The 21,611-nt window shown below is 39.3% G+C and overlaps 1 protein-coding gene across 5 annotated transcripts in view; it reads right to left on the bottom strand.

The window, feature by feature from the left end:
* LOC124614045 (juvenile hormone esterase-like) overlaps nucleotides 1-21,611 on the bottom strand; it is a 496,653-nt gene that overhangs the window by 133,504 nt on the left and 341,538 nt on the right. For all 5 annotated transcript variants that reach the window (XR_006979685.1, XM_047142877.1, XM_047142878.1 and 2 more), the window contains one exon: nucleotides 4,775-4,925. Coding sequence is in view for 4 of the 5 variants with exons in the window: in XM_047142877.1 (XP_046998833.1) it covers nucleotides 4,775-4,925 (151 nt within the window). In the remaining variant the exon portion in view is untranslated. The remainder of the gene's footprint in view (nucleotides 1-4,774; nucleotides 4,926-21,611) is intronic.

Below are 21,611 nucleotides of genomic sequence, written 5' to 3'. Positions count from 1 at the left end.
TATGGAAGTGAAACATGGACGAAAAGTAGTCTGGACAAGAAGAGAATAGAAGCTTTTGAAATGTGGTGGTACAGAAGAATGCTGAAGATTAGATGGGTAGATCACATAACTAATGAGGAGGTATTGAATAGAATTGGGGAGAAGAGGAGTTTGTGGCACAACTTGACAAGAAGAAGGGACCGGTTGGTAGGACATGTTCTGAGGCACCAGGGGATCACAAATTTAACATTGGAGGGCAGCGTGGAGGGTAAAAATCATAGAAGGAGACCAAGAGATGAATACACTAAGCAGATTCAGAAGGATGTAGATTGCAGTAGGTACTGGGAGATGAAGAAGCTAGCACAGGATAGAGTAGCATGGAGAGCTGCATCAAACCAGTCTCAGGACTGAAGACCACAACAACAACAACAAACTGGTAATTGACTCAATAAAGTCTGCTACAGAGAAACAGAAGTGACAATCAGCGAATCTAGAATTGTTGAGTTTTGTACACCTTCCAATAGCCATTAAGGCTGTTACAACTTCGTTTCATCTATGGATTGAAGACTGATACCCAGAAGCCTATGAGATAAGCAGCATTAGGTTAGATCCACTACAATTTCAGTTTGAGGAATCTATGTCAATTTTTATGGAAGAGATTTTCATTCTCCAAAAACTTCATAATATGTGATCATAAAACATATTCCGTTGTCTACAACATATTGATGTCAACAATAGAGGCCTATAATTATGAGCATCTATCATATGACCCTTCTTGACAAAAAAATAATGAGCTATGCTTTTCTTTAGTTTCTAGATACTTTTCATTGCACCAGTAACCTACAATAAATTGCTACTTATAGGAGAGCAAGTTTCCGCCCATAATCTCTGTAGAATCTTAAACATGTGTCATCTGGTCCTGATGCCTTTCCACTACTAAGCAACTGTAGTTGTGTTTCTATACTGTGACTACTTGTCTCAATGCCTGCCATTTAGATTTTTTTATGATGACTGAAATAAGGGACCATATTATGATCTACACTGAAACAATTTTCAGAAGACCAATTTCAGTATTCTGGCCTTCTCTGTGTGTTCTTCTGTTTCAGTGGCAGTAGGGTCCTTGAGTGACTCAACAGTTGATTTAAATCAGCTTCTGAATTTTGTGTGGAACCAAAACCTGATAGGGTTTTGCTCAGTTTGGTTGGCAAAATTTTACTTTCGAACTCACTGAATACTTCTATCACTGCTCTCTTTAAGTTTATTCTCACTTTGTTGTGCTTTTGTTTTTAGCTAGGTCTTTACTTCTCTTGAATCTATGATGAAGCTCTCTTTGTTTACATAGCAATTCTTCTCTGACCTGGTTATTAAACCATGGTGGGTCTTTTCCATCCCTTAAGATCTTGCTAGGAATGTACTTGTCTATGGCATGTTGAACAATGCTTTTAATTTTTTTCCATTTGCACTCTACATCTTTGCCCTCATCACTGAATATTTGATACTGAATACTCAGATACTATGCAATTTGTATCCCATCACTCTTGCTAAGCAAAAACATTTTCCAATCTCTCTTAACATTCTTCATAATACCCATAATCATAGGTGCTATTACCATCTTATGATCATTGATACCCTCCTCTACATTAACTGATTTGAAAAGTTTAGGTCTGTTTCTTGCTAGAGGGTCTCAGATGTGACCTTAATTAGTTGGTTCTCTAAATATCTGCTGAATAGTTTTTGAACAAGGCATCCAGAATAATGTCACACGAATCTCTGTCTCTGGCACTAGTTTTGATCACATCACTCTTCCATTCTATACTTGCAAAGATGAAGTCCAAACTTATCCACAAAATTCTTCAAGTTCTCTGAGAAGTGCTCTATGCCTACAGCTCCTGATGCAGGCTGTCTAATAAAAACATCTGATTGCCATTTTTTACCCACCTTTTATGCTTAACTACACCCAGATCAACTCACATTCATGTCCATAACTGCAGCAGATATTATCAAATTATTTATTGCAATAAATATGCCACCACCTTTGGCATCTAACCTTTCCTTACAACAAATATTCAAATCTGAATTTAGGATTTCATTGCTATTAACTTCCAGTTACAACCAACATTCTTCTCCTAACACTACATAGGAGTCATTACATTTAATAAGTCATTCTAATTCTGCAATCTTACCATGGATGCTCCTGCAGTTTACTAATACTGTTTTAACCTTTTCTATTCCTCATCTGCAAGAATGAGCATTCTCAGAGAATAATGTGGTTAATGTTTCTTCACTTTTGGCATGCAGTTCACCTCTGATCCAGAGTGGGAAAGGAGGTGGGGTCCTCTAAAATAAACAAAAAGTCTCCATGTGCCAGCTACTGTAGTTGAGAATTCCTGTAGCATGTAGTGTATGCCTGACCCATTAAGAAGGACTCTACAATTTTTCACCTGAGAGAGGAGGTCGAAAAATTCACATCTGATACTACTGCAGAATTGTCTGAGCCTCTGGTTTAGAACTTCCACTCTGCTCCACAGCAGAGAACTGTGATCAACTCTGAGGAGAATGATACAAATAGCAAGCATAACCCATAGCCTTCTCCAAATCAGCCCTGCTGAAAGTAACTATGGATGGCCTTAAATCTAAGTGGTGTGCATCATTTGTGCCAACTTGAGACACGATTTGCAGCCAGTTGCACCCACCCTGCTCCAAAGTAGAGGACTGTGATCAACTCTGAGGAGGATGTTACAAATACCAAGCATAACCCACAGCCTTCTCCAAATCAGCCCTGCTGAAAGTAACTGTGGATGGCCTTAAAACTAAGTGGTGTGCATCATTTGTGCCAACTTGAGCCACAATTTGTAGCCAGTTGCACCCAGCTTGCTTAATATCCACCAGCAAAACTACCTCCATATCTCAAATGAGATCCCCCCCAGCAGATATACCGAGTAAAACAACATATTACTTCCACCTATACACATCTTGCAAATTGATCATGGTGAGAAAATCTGAGAAATTAGAGCTAATACCTAACTTACTCACAATCATTCTTCCCATGCACCATTTACGAGTGGAACAGGAAAGGAGGGGATCAGATAGTGATACCAGAAGTACCCTCTGCCACATACAACCAAGTGGCTTGCTAAGTACTTATGTAGATGTAGAGTGCACATTGGCATTCTTTCCTGACCTGCCCACTATTATCCTGAGGGACCCCATAACCCACCTAACACTGGAGCTCCGAATGACTAGCATTCTTGCCCTCTGGACTTTTATAAACTAAGCAGGAAAATCAGCCACTTGACCAACAGGAGAAGCATCCTGTGCTGTCTCAGAAGGGTTTTCAAACTGGGTAGCACCTCATACTTGTTTTTAAGGTGTAAAGAGGCAGCCATGTGGCCTGTTCCCACTTTCTCCTTCCACCCAGAGACATACAAACCTACCACTGCCCATCATTTATCCTCATGTGAAGACAGACCAGTCAGAAGTTGCAAATCAGATGTTATGACAATGGGGTTGCCGGAGGAATCCAATGGACAAAAGGTGTTGAAGAGGTTGTCCGTGGCAACCTGATGTCATCGCTACTTTGTGCCTTGACCTGAAGCCTGCTGACCAAGGTCAATGCAGCTTCCAGCTATTTGTAGACAGTTTGTCATGTTCAGAGACAAGGAGTTATTTATGAACACAACAAGTACTGTCCCTATTCATGTCAAACTGTGCAAAAAATACACAAATACAAACAAGAAGAATAAACAAACACTTAAATCTAGACTGCAGATTTCTCACTAAACACTATGACTGAAAGATCTGCAACCTCTTAAAACAGTAATAAATTTCACATTTCACTGCTGAATACAGATGTATCAGCAGTGACTTTTCGCTAGAGGCTCAGCCCACACAAGAACTACTGCAGGAAATAAATATGTGAGCTCAGAGCATAAGAAAGGGGCACTGAACTAAATAAAATGCTGTGTACTAACCTAAACTGCTGGCACACCACTACTGGATGCTCTCATCTTGCTTGGGTACGTCACAGTATACTGACTACTAAACTACTGGTTGTAATGGTCACAAATACAATGTGAATCAGATGATGACAATGTGACTCAGATGACAAAGTGAATCACACATCTAATCTAATCTAATGTACCTGAAAACCTTGATGTACAGAAAAATCAACAATCCACAGGAGCCCTGAATCCAGCAGTTGATGGTGATAAGTAATAGTCACTTACACTGAGTCACTTCTGTCAGATGTAAAGCAAAGTCCTGGGAATTGCTACACATTTTTAAAACAATGATTACAGATTTCTGTTGGATGTATGACAGGTAGAAAAATGTCAGAGTAATCTGTTGTGTAGATAATTTCTAGTATTTTGTGAATAACAATGTGTTATGTAAATATGAAACTAGCATTAGGATACAAACAGCACCTATACTATGTAACTGACAAAGTGGCAGAACTTTTAAAAATATTAGTTTTTCCATCAATTTCATTACATTAAATTTAGACTGGGGAAACATGAGTAGTATGTTATGGTGTGCCAATAGCTTATAGCTAACAAACTACATATCTTCTCTTCTATTAATTAAATTATTCAACATTTCTGAAGGTAATAATTCATGAGGAAACTACAGACCCCAATGAATAAAAAATCAAAGAAATTACTAAAATAATATAATTCACACTTAAGACTTATAAGGGGCAATGGAAGTATAGTAACATAAGAAGAAAGTGTTATTTCATTTTAGGAAAGATAGCTTATGTAGTAAATTATTTAACTGCTGAATGTAGATATCTTACCATATCTTATATTGGTTTTTGCAAAGATTGGTGTGTAGCTCTGTGAACCTTGATACTCAAAGCTATAGATGAACAGATGTATATGTCCTGCTAGCCTGTGGTATACTGCAGTTCTCTCCAGTCCATGGAAGAAACCACGATCACTGTAGAGCTGTCAACAGAAGAAAAACTAAGAAATGTACAAATAAGATATTGAATAAGTATGGTTTGAAATATTTGAAGAATTTCCTTTTAAATATAAGAGTAATTGCAAAGAAAATCATTAAGCATGCCAATTTATATTGTCACAATGAGGGGAGTAAAATGTAAAAAGTAAATAAATAGACATATTTTTTTCCCCTTGCCGATTTTAAGATTTCTTGGCTAACTGCCTAAGGAAAATAAAATATTATTTAGCCAACAAAATATAAACAGAAGTGTATATGAATCATACACAATGTTTTCATCCAATATGTGTGATGCAGCACATTGATTTTTATATAAATAATGCTGTCAATCAAGAGAATTAGAGTAAGTAGAAGGAAGTTCTTAAAAAGCATCATCCAGCAGTGTTTAACTATATTACAAATCAGTTTCATACAAACTGCTTGATAATAAATCCAAAGAAAACAGATACTATAAATACACACATGAAATCATAAGAATCTAATGACGTAGTCATTGAATGTATAGAAAATGCCATAAGTGCTCTATTCATTTCAGTCTATGAAATATACTGCAATATAACTGATGAACAGATTATTTTAAGACACCATTATGTGGCATATTATCAATTTTTTGGAGGAATGGATAAAATGCAAAAAAAAAGATTCATAAAATGAGAAACCTTCTTTAAGATTAAATAATGATTTAAGCTAACTGAACTTTGCTTGGCATGAACAAACTAACTCTGGATGTTTCATTGAACAAAATGCTTTATTTTGGTAACAGTGTCTGCTGAACAGACTGGACATGTGGTTACTCCATAACTTGAATACAAATCTGAGCGTTTAACTTGCAGGTGAAACATTCTGAATGTTGGTATAACTCAGGAAGAGGTAAAACAGGAAATTATAGAACAAACAAAGTCATAAACAAATTCACATGTCAAAGAATAAACAGGACAAAACAATATAATACATATTATGAAACACAGCACCCCTGGTGGTTGGCAACAGAACTGTTTGACAGATATGACTCTTTTGCTAACATAGACCACACACGCACACAACAATGCACCATTGAACATGATAACATTGCTGGTTGGTGCAAACATCATAGGAGATGCTAAATCTTCCCCCATGGTGGAAGCAGTGTCAATAATGGAACTGGACTGGGAAGTGTACATGAAGGCAGGAGTGAGTCAAGAGATTTTGTTGGAAGGTCATTGCTCATGCAGTAGAGTTTGTGGTGCCAGTACTAAAGGAAGCTGCAGTCTCTGTGCTGCAGGCAGTGGCTCTTCTTTGAACATGTATGCTGGTTTGACACTATTAATGGCAACAGCCATGGGTTTGCCATTTACCACAGTGTCTAAAGCCTGGATGCTTTGTCACAGGACATGACACGGGACAGTGTTTGGCGGTTGCAGCATGGGCTTAGTCCTGTCCATTCAATGCATCATGTGCATCCAGCTTTCCAAGTCACAGGACATGTAAGTTGTTGAGGTACTGTGTCTGGAGGCTGTGGAGGGTTGTATATGTACAATGTGGTCCATAAATTAATGAAGAAATTCCAACTTATTTTGGGTTGGTAACTGTAGTGATCTTCCTCAGGAAGATGCAGTGGCTCACCACAGACTAATTCCAAAGCTGAGGAGTGTAAATTTGCTTATACACCATTCTTAGGACTAGGAGAATGATCAGAAGAGCAGAAGTCCAGACTGTACCATGACGCATAAGGGCCTTGAGGGAACAATGCCATCTCTCAACAATGCCATTACTAGCAAGATAGTAGTTGGTAGTTTTGTGATGTACATACCCACAGAATCTAGATATCTGGCTGAACAGTTCCACTTCAAATTGCCTGTCTGAATCAGTAGTTATGAGGAGTGGGCGGCCAAACCTAACTAGCCAAGTTGATGTGAAGGCAGAAGCTAAGATTTCTGCAGTGATATTGTCCATGGTGTTGCCTCTGGCCAGCATGAAAAATGGTTGATCATTGTAGGGAGATATCACTGGCTGTTTGATGGGGAATGCAGTCCCAAAACATCATCAGATACAGGAGCAAAATGAGAGGACAGTTACCCACTGTTGCATGCACATGATGGGACACTTTGCAATGCTGGAATTGAAGGCATGTCTGCATCCACTTTCAGTAATCCTCCTCCATACATGGTCAAACAAAGCACTGTGACATGAGGCATAAGGTGCTCCAGGATGACTTAGACTGTGAACACTGTTTAAGGTTTGTCATCAGAAAACTGGCGGGAGAAAAAGGAGAGGTCTTCCTTGAAAGACATCACAACAAAGTCAGGCACCTTATCCTGGAACTTCAATGAGTTGGAGCTGAATTGATGATGTGGCATCATCAACAAATATTTGGTGCTCTTGGTCATCTGGTGCACATTCCAGTTCTGAAAAGTCAATAGGGATGCCAGAACCGTGCCTTAAGTCCATACTAATTGGCTTGTAAACTCCACTTGGTTGGACTGGAGGGGAGAAGCAGTTGACACCATTCTTCTTGAATGTTTAGATCAGTGGTTTGTGATCTGTGTATATTGTCATGTAGAATAAGGTGTGATCGGATGAATGTCGAACACTAACTTCACTTAATGAAGATTTATTCAGCACTTGCACATACAAGAGTGTGGAGCAAACTGCCTCCAGCCAGAACACATACAGTATATATACAGTTACAGAACATTCCAGTACAATGATTCTTGACATTTGTAGATACTTCTAGAATGTACTCGAACCGAATATAGAAATTAAAATTTTACACTTCAGATGAATTTTGATCTCACAACCCTCCATGCAACAGTCTAGTATCATAACCACTACACAATGGTGATTGTGTTACTCAGATTCTTCTCTGACATCGCTCCCTCCTTAAGAGAAAAGCCTCTCAGTGTTACGTCCTCCTAGTCCAGGAACGAGTTATCAGTCCTGCATACTCCGACTCCCGATGACTGATGTTTGCCCAGAAGTGATCTTCTTAGAACTTCCTTTGCCGCTATGCTCTTCATCACCTTTCTGCTTTTGCCTGTTGCAGGACCTTCAAATTTATCCTGGGTTGCAGGATCCTTATAGGGCTTCATTTGAAGGACGTGGACTGTATCCCTGATCTTTTGTCGTCTTATGTCATGGTCGAAATCTTCATCTTCATAAGTAACATCAGACAACTGTCTTACAACCTTATAAGGTCCAAAGTAGTGCCTGGGGAGCTTCTCAGAGAGACCAACCTTCCAAACATGAGTGAAGATCCAGATGAGGTTACTGTGCTGGTAGACAACAGGACTGTGGCTCACATCATACCTTCAGCGATTGTTTTCTTGAGTCTGCAGCATGCAGAATCGAGATAACTGCCAAGCTTCCTCAGCTCTGGTTAATACCTGGCCAATGTAGTCATCGTCCATGTCATCAGGATGTAATGGAAATACAATGTTCATTGTCATAGTCGCCTCACGCCAATGCACCAGGAAAAATGGCATAAATCCTGTGGTGTCTTGTTTGGCGGTTTTGTAGGCAAACGTCACGAAAGATAACATTTCATCCCATTTGCTCTGCTCAACATTGATAGCATGTCGGCCAAGGTCTTATTAACGCATTCAGTAAGCCCATTAGTTTGCAGATGGTAGGCAGTGATCATGTGATGAGTAATGTTGCATCGAAGGTCTGTCTAAATGGCTTTTGTAATGGTATAGTGTGTCAGATAATCAGTGCAAACAATAATCCATCTATTGCCACTAGCATACATTGGAAATCATACAAGGAGGTCAATCCCAACATGCTGGAAAGGCGTTTTGGCTGGTGGAATTGGTATGAGTTGGCCAGGTGGTTTCTGAGGAACTGCCTTTCTTGTGTCATGGAATTTCTGTAGAACATCTAATCGCATGTGTTTAGCCACCTATTTCCAAATGAATCAAAGTTTTTCTTGCAAAGTAATCCATTAACTACCTTAAATTGTCCTTTCACATTCTCTGACCGATTTAAGGCAAGCATAATTTGAGATATCTTGGCATCCTTCTGCTCAGCAGAGAGATCCTGGAGTGCATCAAGCCAGTCACTATCTTCATCAAAGTCTTGATGGTCTTGCACAGGGTTTCTTGTGAGACAGTCGGCATCATGGTGTTTTCTTCCACTTTTGTACACTGTGGTAATGTAACACTCTTGAAGACATAGTGCTCACCTGGAGAGTCGTCCTGTTGGATCCTTAAGACCTGTCAACCAACAAAGTGAATGATGGTCTGTAACAACAGTGAATGGCCTTCCATAGAGATACATTGAAATTTGCATGTGGCCCAGATAACAGCAAGACATTCTCTTTCTGTAGTTGAGTCTTTTCTCTCGGCTTTTGTAAGTGTCCTAGAAGCAAAGGCTATATATAACCTTCTCTTTTCCATCTGAAATTTGCACCAGAACAGCACCAATCCCATACCCACTGGCCTCTGTGTGTAGTTCTGTAGGTGCTCTCTCATCATACAGGCCAAGTACAGGGTCAATCGTCAGAGCTTTTTGCAGCACATCAAAAGTATCTTGTTGACCACCACCCCAGATAAATTTAGCATCGGCTTTTAACAACACTTGGTGTGGCCTGGCTTTGACACAAAAGTCTTTGATAAAACAACAGTAATAAGAACATAATCTGAGGAAGCTTCTCACATCTCTACTACTTTTAGGAATTGGCAATTCCATTATAGACCTCACCTTCTCTGGGTCTGGCCACACACCTTCGTTTGACACAAGGTGTCCAAGTATTTTGATCTCTTTTGCTCCAAAGAGACACTTTTTTGGATTAAGTTTCAGTCCGCCTTGTTGGAGACTCTTAAGAATGGCCCTCAGTTTTTTTATGTGTTCATCAAAGGTCTCTGAGAACACTATAATGTCATCTAAATAACAAAAACACATCATCCACTTCAGGTGATGTGAAGATTATCAATCAACCATTCAAAAGTTTCTGATGCATTACACAAACCAAACAGCATTACCTTAAACTCAGATAGGCCCTCAAGGGTGATGAATGCAGTTTTCTCACGATCAGCCTCATCTACTTCGATTTGTCAGTATCCCAAGTACATGTCAGTGGTTGAGAAAAACTTAGCCCCCTTCAGACAATCTAGTGTATCATCAATCCGTGGAAGATGGTAAACGTCCTTTCAGTTATCTTATTAAGCTTCCTGTAATCAACACAAAAGCACCAACTACCATCTTTCTTCCCGACCACGGGCTCTGCGAAGTCTGAATGATGTCATTCTTCATCATATTCTCTACCTCTTCATGAATTATTCGATGTTCTGTTGCTGATACATGGTATGCTCTCTGGCTTATTGGTTGATGATCTCCAGTGCTAATCCGGTGCTTCACCGTCGATTTGTCCAATTTACTCTTTACCTGTGGATTGAAGCATTCAGAGAACTTTTGAAGAATGGCAAGTAGCTTCTTCTGTTGTTCCTTAGTGAGATCTAGTGATAGTCAAGTTAGAAGATCTTGTCTCACAGTGGTAGTTAATTTCGCCCACAGACCCGGCATGGGAGGTTTCTATGATGCTCAGCTGTTCTGGAATTAACAGCTCAGCACTTGCTATCACATGCATCTTGGAAGGATCCGCGGTTCTCAGCAACAATTAACTATCCACAGTTCACCAAATCCATTCTTGAATGAGATGACAGAGGCTGTGATGACCAAGTTATTCTTCAGTGGTATGCTTCTCTTACATTCCACTACAAGATCCGTGGGTTGATGCATGGCATGACACTTGACAGTCACCTTGCTAGCACTGACTGCAGGAATGATCACTTCATCTAGCACACATAGTCTCCACACACTCGGATGTGCATCTTCCTGCCCACAGTATCTCATTTTGTCTAGCATAATCTTTGAGTGACCACAATCTATAATTGCATGAGAAGCTTTCAAAAACTCCCATCTGAGGAAGACATCATGACTACACACTTGTAAGATGATAAATTCTACAGTCTGTATATGGCCACTTATACCCACACAAATGACACATCTTCCTGTAGGTTTTACATATTTTCCATTAGCCACCTTCAGCAGAGATGTTTTGTTGTCAATGAATATGGTTTTCTGCAACTGGCGACACTACTTCTCTGAAATGACTGAATATGATGCTCGAGAGTCCACAAGAGCTTGGGCTGGTGGGCCATCCATGAGGATATCGACATAATTTCCTATCATTTTTGTAGTGATTGAGAGCGGAGGATTTTTCTCTTCGGCGGCCTCAACTCCAAGGAAGGTTGCACCCTTTAGTTTTCCAGGTTGCGGTGGCTAGGTGATCGGCTGGAGCTTCAAAACAGCGATGGAGACCTTGATCAGCATGTTGGGGAGCGTCCTCTCCAGTGGCTACCTTGTGGTGATGGTGACCTACATCATCCTGCACCCACATCTTCTTGGAGTTGGAGTTGACGTCAGAAAAGATTGGTCTGCTGTCTTCTGGTGCAAGCATCATCAAATACCCACTGCCTTTCTTGGCAATAGTGCACCACATGTACCAGTCATCCGCAGTGGAAACATACTGGTTGGTTTCCTGGGTCCTCCAGACGTCCATCTTACCTGGTGCCCAAACAGGTTCCTCATGTGGCATTGTAGGAATGTAACTTTGCCTGGGTCTCAACTTTTTCACCATTTTAAAGGAAAATGAAGGACGAGAGATTGGGTTCAATGTCTGTTCCACTTCCTCCCTTATGACCTCTTGAAGCATCTCGGTTTTTTGCTCACCGTGCAATCCAAGTGCCTTCTGAACTTCCTCTCTCACTACCTCCTTCAGGAGTAGGGCTTGATACATGTCCTCAGCAACATGCTTCATGAGATATGCAACCTTATCTTCCTCCTTCATTCTAGGATCCACTATTTTACACAGCTCCAAGACGTCTTGAATGTAGGATGCTGTAGTTTCTCCTGGATGCTGTGCCCTGCACTTTAATTTATCTTCAGCCTGGCTCTTCTGTCATTGTGTATCGCCGAAATACTTGTACAGTTCCACCTGGAATACTTCCCATTTTGTGAACTTCTCCTCGTTGTTCTCATACCATTGCTCGGCAGTGCCATCCAAGTAAAAAAATACGCTAGCCAAACACACAGTGTCATCTCATTTGTTAAATTTGGCTATACGCTCATGTACTTTCAGCCACTTGTTTGGATCTGGGCCATCGTCACCAGAGAACCCGGAAGGATGTCTCATGTGGTGGCACACAGTGGCTGTCATCATAACATCCTCTTCTTCTTCTTCTGTTTCAGATAGATTGCGATCTGCTGAATATGGCTCGAACTTGGGTTTCTCGCCACGTAAATGGCGGCTCTGTCGTGGCCTGATGGGAGCCACTGTGTCATCGATAATGTGCCCTATCACAAGCCCCAATGCCCATCGTCTTGACCAGAACAATGTCATGTAGAAAAAGGTGTAATTAGATGAATGATGAACACTAACTTCACTTAACAAAGGTTTATTCAGCACTTGTACATACAAGAGCACGGAGCGAACTGCCTCCGGCCAGAACAAATACAGTGTATATATACAGCTACAGAACATTCCAGTACAATGATTCTTGACATTTGTGGATACTTCTAGAATGTACTTGAACCAAATATAGAAATTAAAGTTTTACAGTTCAGGTGAGTTTTGAACTCACGACCCTCCATGCAACAGTCTAGTATCATAACCACTGTGCCACACAGCTTCTTCTGTGACAGTATTGTGAATGTCCTTGCTTCTATTTGTGGATGGAATTATGTAACAGCCACATACACTGCCAGGAGTTCACACTCCACTTATTCTGAGATGGCGACAATTTGCAGGAGAAATATGCAAGCAGTTGCCATGAATCTTCTGACCACTGGACCACACAAAAGGAATTTGACTTGCATCTACCATTAATACCAAAGATGCATCCAGTTAGGGTTTGCAGCAGTTTTGCATTTACTATGCTATTTCATGCCATCTTGAAAGTGGAGCACATTGTTTCAGTCCACTGCACTGGAATGCCAACTCGAACCTGGAGGCAGAGAGTGCTGCATTCAATGGATCTTGTGGTTTTGCTGCACGGGGAAAGTGTCAGCAGTAATAGTTTAACATACCTAAAAACCCACGCAACTCCTTGACCATCATCAGTTGTGGTACCTGTAAAATTACTTTGATCTTCTCAATTAGTGGTAAGGAGCCTGTAAATGAAATGCAATGACCTAAAAACATCGTATCATGCTGTCCAAACACACACTTGGCCACATTAGTACCATGCTAAATTGCTCAAAACGCTTAAATATTTCTTGTAGATGATGGTGATGTTGCTCCCTGGTGGCAGAAAACAGAAGCACATCACCATGTATCTGAAGCAAAGTGGCAGTCTTCATAGATTGGAGTCAATAAACTTCTGCCAGGTTTGCGCAGTGTTCTGTCGCCCAAACGTCACAAATTTGCTCTCAAAGAGTCCGAATGGAATGATTGTTGCTGTCTTGGGGATGTCGTCTTCTGCCACAGGTATATGTGTATATGCCTTGGCACAGTCCAAAACACTGAAAACAGTTGTGTCACGCAATGCATAATTACAGTCACACAACAAAGGCACGGGATATCAAACTGGCACAGTTCTCGCATTGAGTGCACGACAGTCACTGCACAGGCAATAGGCTCCTACTTTCTTCAGATCAATGTGTAGCTTAAATATTTCTACTTGATGGACAGATTATGCCTTTCTTAAGCATCACATCGAATTCTGCTTTAGCGATGGCCAAAAAATCGGGGTACCAATCTCTTGGGTCTGCAAGACACTAGTGAGCCATTTGTGGTTTCTATATGGTGCACCATGTTGTGTTCTATGTGTGCATGTGTGCCTGATGGCCTGGTAAAGGTAGGATACTGCCCCAACAGTGCAGTGTACCACGGACTTCTCATCAATCACCTGTATTAGCTAGGCACTATGCACTGATGTGTCATGGTGAAAACCCACTGTAGTCAGTCCAGTAACATTGTCAACATCTGGTACGAAATGGAGATTTTCCAGAAGATCGGGTCCTATTATCAGCTTCATAATGTTGGCAATGGTAAAGTCCCATGCCAATGGATTGTGCTGTACCAAATTTAACTCTATCTGCTATGTTGTTGTTCTGTATGTAGATATGGATGAGTTGTTTGCAGCAGATAAACAGAATGCAGTCAGTGTTCTACAGTGGTGGACTGAAGTTCTTGGTAGGACACTTAAGTCTGAGCCAGTGTCTACTAAACACTTCTGCTATCACTAACAAACAGGCACCAGGCTGTCAGTGAGTCGGATTCCATGCGCACCACTGTTGGTGCCACAGTGGCACTTCTGCGTGGCACTGTCACTGCACTAACCTGAGTGGGTGTGACAACCTCTTGAATCTGATCTGCTAGCTCTGCCACCACATCTGATGATGTTTCCATCTGAGACATTAAAATCGCTTTGGCTTGTGGAGGTAATTGACTACATCACAGGGTGTGTAGCAAATTGTCAGGGATCATAACTGTATTGACTTTACCCCACGAATGATGCAAATATTGTGACAGTTTATCATCAATGTCTCCTTTTATTGGTACCTCTCTGACCCATTCTTTGTGCAATGCAGCTGCTATGTTGATTAATTCAGAATTTTTCATGCAATGGCACAGTGATCACATCCTGTACCCCTGCAATGTAGCAATGGTCAAGTTGGCTTGTGATGAGGTCAAATTTTGTTGAGTCAGCCATAATTCCTGCATAGCTAAACTGGTTTGACTTGAGCAGACTACAAGATTGGGCTGTTTGGCCAGAACAGAGGTAAATGGACCACTAGTCTAGACACTGTTGGTGCATCTATATCTTGCATAATATTTAAATTTTGTAATAGTTGCTCAACCTTTTTCTTAAGCCCAAATCACAAAGAGGTCACCACTTGTCAAAATTAGCATGATTTGAATTAACTGACCTTTGCTTGGTGTGAACAAACTAAGTCACGAGGTTTCACAGAACAAGTTTTTTTATTTTGGTTACATTGTTTGCTGAACAGACTGAATAAGCATTTACTATCCAAGCTGAATATGAATCAGAGCATTTAACTCACAAATGAAACTTTCTGAACATGTGTATAACTCAGGAAGAGGAATGGTCATAGACACTGTATTCCTGAGAGACTGGAAAAATGTAAATAGATGGAAAAACAAATTCATATAAAAATTCACATGTCAAATAATAAACAATACAGAAGAATATAAAACATTTATACATAAAAATATGAAACACAGTGCCTCTCATGGTTGGTGTGGAAGCCGTTTGACAGCTATGTCTGTCTTGTTAATGCAGACCACATACACACAATACTTCACCACTGAACACAATAACATCACCAGTTGATGCCAACTTCATAGCAGACACTACAAGATGATAAGATGTGTTGTTCAAAATTAAAATACTTTTAATAATTGTTTGTGTCATGAGATAGAGATAATTTAATTTTTAAATATTTCTTGCTGGGTGGCCCACTAAGAAGAATTTTTCAAATCAAGTTCTATGAAATTCACCTACAACTTACATTTATTAAAAATATATTATCATCACCTATTTTCAAAATGGTAATTAGGATGAAACTAATAATAAAATAATCAAACTCACATGAGTTCTGTAATACATTATGTACTGAATCTTTCCTCTTTCTCAAGTATACTTATACTTGCTGATTGAGTAGGTGATATACAATAGAATTTATAAACACCTGTAACAACAAAATGTTGTCAATGATAAACAATTTCAGTTTGAAAAAGAATGGTATTCATGTTGGCAGCAATTTTTACCAATGGCAATAGCTTTGACTCACTAAAGGTATGTAACTGTTTGAACTACGATATTTTTATGGACTTGGGTTGCTGTTGAACACGCAGTAATTTGATGATTTTTATCACATCTGAAGCACGAAAATCAATTTGTATCAGTATTATGCACACTGCATATGATTATGCACTCAGGATTTGAAGGACTTGGGACTCAAATATCACAGGTTTCTGTTTTGAGCATTTTAGCTACCTAGTATTTTCACTGTCAAAAAGAGGCAAATTTTGTTCTTTTTAATGGTGCATGTTGTTGGTGTTGCAGTTATCAGTCTGAAGTCCGGTTTGATGCAGCATTGCATATAGTCAATCCTATGCAAGTCTCTCCATCAGTGCACAACTATTGTTGTCAGGATACAGAATTTCTGCTGAATTAAATTTGGGATTTTTTCCCGAACAAGCATGCTGGCAGCTGATTTTTGATGAAGGTCACATTTTTTAACAATACATATATGCATCATTCAAGCAATGGAAAAGCCAGGATGGAAAGTAACAACATTATGAAAAGGAAAGTTGCTACTCACAATGTAGTGGAGGTGCTGAGTCGCAGATAGGCACAACAAAAAAGACTCTCACAGTTAAAACTTTTGGCCTTCATCAAGCATAGGTGACACACACACACACACACACACACACACACACACACACACACACACACACACACACACACGCAAACTCAACTCACACACTCACACAGACAAGTGTTTGAGATGCGTTTGTATGAGTGTGTATGTGTGTATATGCATCATTTCTATATATAGGATAGATTAGTGCAAATATTTGTTTTGTATTTTATTATTTGTTTAAGAGGACAAGATAATGTAATGCCAGATGCCTTATCTCAGCCTTCGTTACAATCAGAAGTAGATCAAGATATAAAAGGAAAGAGGCAATTTTGCTACTTATGTATTAAAAATTACTAAGTACACAATGGATATCAAGGAATTTTGTAGTATTTTAGCTAATCTTCAAAGAGCACACAGTTTATTAAAAGACTACAATGGAAAATCACAAAGTAACAGTATCAAGAAAATGAATGGTGGAAGCTGTATAAGGAGATGTTATTCGATGAGAATGATTGAAAGAAATAAGTAGTTACTTTGTATACCTACAAAAGAGTTGAATTATTAACATGGCATTGACAGTTAGGCTATGCTGATGTCAGTACCAAGAAGTTTGCACTACATATGACAAAACACTGTAATAAATAAGATACTAAGAACTTGTACTATGGGTCAAAAATTCAAAGTAATTACTTCAAGTGTAGATACTGTTTTACATTCAGCTAGCATCTATAGTGTAACATACAGGGTGTTTCAAAAATGACCGGTATATTTGAAACGGCAATAAAAACTAAACGAGCAGCAATAGAAATACACCGTTTGTTGCAATATGCTTGGGACAACAGTACATTTTCAGGCGGACAAACTTTCGAAATTACAGTAGTTACAATTTTCAACAACAGATGGCGCTGCAAGTGATGTGAAAGATATAGAAGACAACACAGTCTGTGGGTGCGCCATTCTGTACGTCGTCTTTCTGCTGTAAGCGTGTGCTGTTCACAACGTGCAAGTGTGCTGTAGACAACATGGTTTATTCCTTAGAACAGAGGATTTTTCTGGTGTTGGAATTCCACCGCCAAGAACACAGTGTTGTTGCAACAAGACGAAGTTTTCAACGGAGGTTTGAACTGGCGCATATGGGGAACCGAAAAGCCCCATGTTGCAGTCCCATCATCCCTGCATCCTCAAAAAGTACTGATCTGGGCCGCCATTTCTTCCAAAGGAATCATTGGCCCATTTTTCAGATCCAAAACGATTACTGCATCACGCTATCTGGCCATTCTTCGTGAATTTGTGGCGGTACAAACTGCCTTAGACGACACTGCGAACACCTCGTGGTTTATGCAAGATGGTGCCCGGCCACATCGCACGGCCGACGTCTTTAATTTCCTGAATGAATATTTCGATGATCGTGTGATTGCTTTGGGCTATCCGAAACATACAGGAGGCGGCGTGGAATGGCCTCCCTATTCGCCAGACATGAACCCCTGTGACTTCTTTCTGTGGGGACACTTGAAAGACCAGGTGTACCGCCAGAATCCAGAAACAATTGAACAGCTGAAGCAGTACATCTCATCTGCATGTGAAGCCATTCGGCCAGACACGTTGTCAAAGGTTTCGGGTAATTTCATTCAGAGACTACGCCATATTATTGCTACGCATGGTGGATATGTGGAAAATATCGTACTATAGAGTTTCCCAGACCGCAGCGCCATCTGTTGTTGAAAATTGTAACTACTGTAATTTCGAAAGTTTGTCTGCCTGAAAATGTACTGTTGTCCCAAGCATATTGCAACAAACGGTGTATTTCTATCGCTGCTCGTTTAGTTTTTATTGCCGTTGCAAATATACCGGTCATTTTTGAAACACCCTGTACTTATAATGATGTTTTGCGCAGTGTATTTAGGATCAATAAATGATGATCATTGAATGCTAAAGAAAATCTATTTAATGTAGTTCGGAAAGTGGGACACACATGCTGAGTGTGGGCTTTCTCTGTATGTGTACATTAACTAAATGGTAATGGAGACAGCATTGCTACTGGGTGAGGCAACAGTGGCAGCGGCTCCCAATTGACAACACTTGCTGTACTTAATGTTTTTTTCTGTATAGAATATTCCAACCATAGAGTTGTGATAGCTTTCATGGAAGAAGATAACCATGACAAGGCATAAAAAAATTAAGGAACAAAAGAAATTCGAGAGTAGTGTCTGGTATTAACTGTAACTCCATTCATTATGAATATATCTAAAATATACTTGTCAAGCAGACAGATAATTGTTTGAAATGGTTTCCTGAGAGTAAAAAGTTGTTGTAATGAATGTGGTTTATGAAGGAAAATTATCTCATTTAGTAGAATAAAGTATGAGTCTACAATTTGGAAGGTGGAATATTCTAGTAGCAAATGGCTGTTATCAATTTATCAGTTCCACATCATCACATGCTGCATGGCTGTAATTACATCAATGGCTCATCAGATATCACTGTCAGCCACTGCCATGGAAAATTCTGTCACAGACCTCCCACTGCAACAATTAAGCTTCACACCAGTAGCTGACCACACCAAGCACTGCTACAAGTCACAGGTGAGCTGTATTTGAGCGAAAATAATGTGTTTTGTGGTGGTGTTGAGCAGTGTGAGAAATTAGAAGTGAGTATCCAGAATGATTCCAGGCACTGAACATAAATTTTAGGTGACAAATCGTGGGAGATCTAAGTACAAATATTAGTACAAATTAGATGTTGCAAGAACTGATTTAAGTGTAAAGTTTGGTATCAAGCTAGATGTTGCCAAGATTGTTTTAAGTACAGTACTCAGTACTATGCTATATGTTGCAAAGGTTAGTCTAAGTACAGAGCTCAGTACTAAGCTTGACACTTTGATTGTGGATCTAAGTGCAAAAGTAAATATCAAGAATGCTAGTCTTGAACAACACATCCAGGGATATTTTAAGGAGAAACATGAGACAAATACAAAAATAACCAACTTGCAAACAATTTTACCCAATTTACAAGGTAAGTTAAGTGCTGCAAGAAATCAACAATGTGATCTTGTAAGAAAAAATGTTTCAGAACATTTTAAGGAGAAAGATCAGAATGTAAAACAAATAATAGAACTAACTGAAAAAAAGCAGGAGGGGAAATATTAAAGCTCTGGGAGGAACTTAATAAAACAAAAGGGGAATTAAGTAAATGGAAATTTAATGAAGGTAATGGACTTTCACCAGAACTACTGAAAGGATTGAATTTAAGTGGAGAAGATTCGAGATTTATTTATGGCCATGACCAAGAAGTAAGCCACAGAGTTTCATCCAGAGTGCATCATGAAGTGTGATGGATGCCATGATGTGGCCAAGTGTAGTATTGCATGAACTTTTATACAGTTAATAAGAGTATACAAACATTTCCTTTACACTGACATAAATTTACTGTATATATTTGCCTCAGACAGTGCAGCCATGTTACTTATTTATTTATTTGTTATTTAAAGAAGACAGGACACAACAAAGAGGGAACTCAAAATATTGAGGACTAATTAAGGAAACATGCAAGGAACAGATCATGTCAATATAGTCAAAATGCAGTAGAGACAAATTTTAAATTAAATGACTTAGTGAGAGCCTGTTATCCGAGCTCAAATCTGAAATGACAAAATATGAAGGCCCTTACAAACTAAAGGGAATACCATGCCCAATAGTAGTATTTCTTGTAGACCCACTGAATGGAAAAGAAAGAGACCTTGACAATGTTGACACAGTTGACACAGTAAAGAAGGAGTGCAAGGGAATTCATTAGAAGCATGAGTTCAGGCCTCTGGAACATAATTTAAGCAACAGGAATGAGTCGATATATAAATTAGGGGAATGATTGGGTGTATGCGTCAACCAATAGGGATGGATGATCCACAGAAAAAGTACAGTCTAAAGAATATGTATTGGGACAATATCCCTGTCACAAGTTGGCCTCTTGTGGAAGGTATTATATGGTCAGTGCCTATAGAGTTAGGATGCCAACAATTTATTTGACTGAATCCCAATCTGTGAGGGTTAAATGCATTTTACAAATTTTAGTAGTTCACCTGTAAGTACAAGTACTACATGAATGATATTAAGGAATGTGTCTGAGTTTTGTGCATGCTAGTAATAATGCCAGAAGAGGAAAATAGACAGTAGGGCAATGTGTAGCTGCTGCTGGTCAGAAGTATGTAACTCCCTGCATCCAAAATTGGAAAGGAAGTGAAGTCAACTGACGGCATAAGATTATGTAGCAAAATGCATGATAAGTGGTATTGCTTGAGGGCAAACTAAGAGGAATCTCTCTCTGTACAAGTGTAAAGTTTTATGTGACTTAGTGGTCAAGTAGCATATAGTATATTTCTAAAGAAATTTGATACTGGTGATATCTATAATTTTTTATTTGTGTTTGGGAACCATCATGGTTTGGTTATTAAATACTTTTGTAGCAGTGGTTAGTCTAAGATGAATTAAGTAAGAGGACCAACATGTTAGCTTTCTTACTTGGAAAGAGCATGAATTTTTATTTATTTATGCCAAATAAGTGGTGCTAATAGCTTATGATGTCTTCAGTAACAGCAGACATGGATCTACAAGCTTATAATAACATGTAAATGTTATATAGACTACCTAAATGTGGTGGTATATTATTTAAACTGAAAAAAAAACTCAAGCTCATGCTGTCGAGGATATAAACAGAAAGAAATAGTAGAGATCACAATACAATGGTGCATAAGTTTGTAGCATTTTTCCATAAGTTTAATAAACACAATAGGTACACATAACACAGACTTCAGTCATCAATTACATATTCTCCATCACTACTTATGACAGACTGCCAGAACTGGGGTAACTGTTTGATTCTGCGACTGTAGAAATCATATGGTTTTGAGTAAAAGAACTTATCGAGCCATGTCTAGAGTGCAGTTTCAAGCAAAATGAAGTTGCCTGAAGATTGTTTGATAGAGAGTGGAAAAAATGAAAATCTGAGGGCACAAGATCAGTTGAATAAGATGGGTGTGAAATGAGTTCCCAAAACAACTCCATTATAGTGTTTTTTGTCAGTCTAGCAGAAGGTGGGTGAGCAATATCATGAAGTAGCACCACTTTACACAGTCTTCCTGATTGTTGTTCTCAGATTACATCTGCAAGACATTTCAGTTGTTGACAATAAATGTCAGCATTGATGGTTACATCTTGGGGAAGCAATTTGTAGAACCCCACACTATTGCTGTTCCACCAGATGCCTAACATTATCTTTTGATGATGTGCAAAGGCCTTTGTATGGCA

Source organism: Schistocerca americana, chromosome 4 (assembly GCF_021461395.2).
Source record: "Schistocerca americana isolate TAMUIC-IGC-003095 chromosome 4, iqSchAmer2.1, whole genome shotgun sequence".
Taxonomy (NCBI): Eukaryota; Metazoa; Arthropoda; class Insecta; order Orthoptera; family Acrididae; genus Schistocerca; species Schistocerca americana.
The sequence above is the reverse complement of the archived record's forward strand: the minus strand, read 5'-3'. Positions and strand labels throughout refer to the sequence as shown.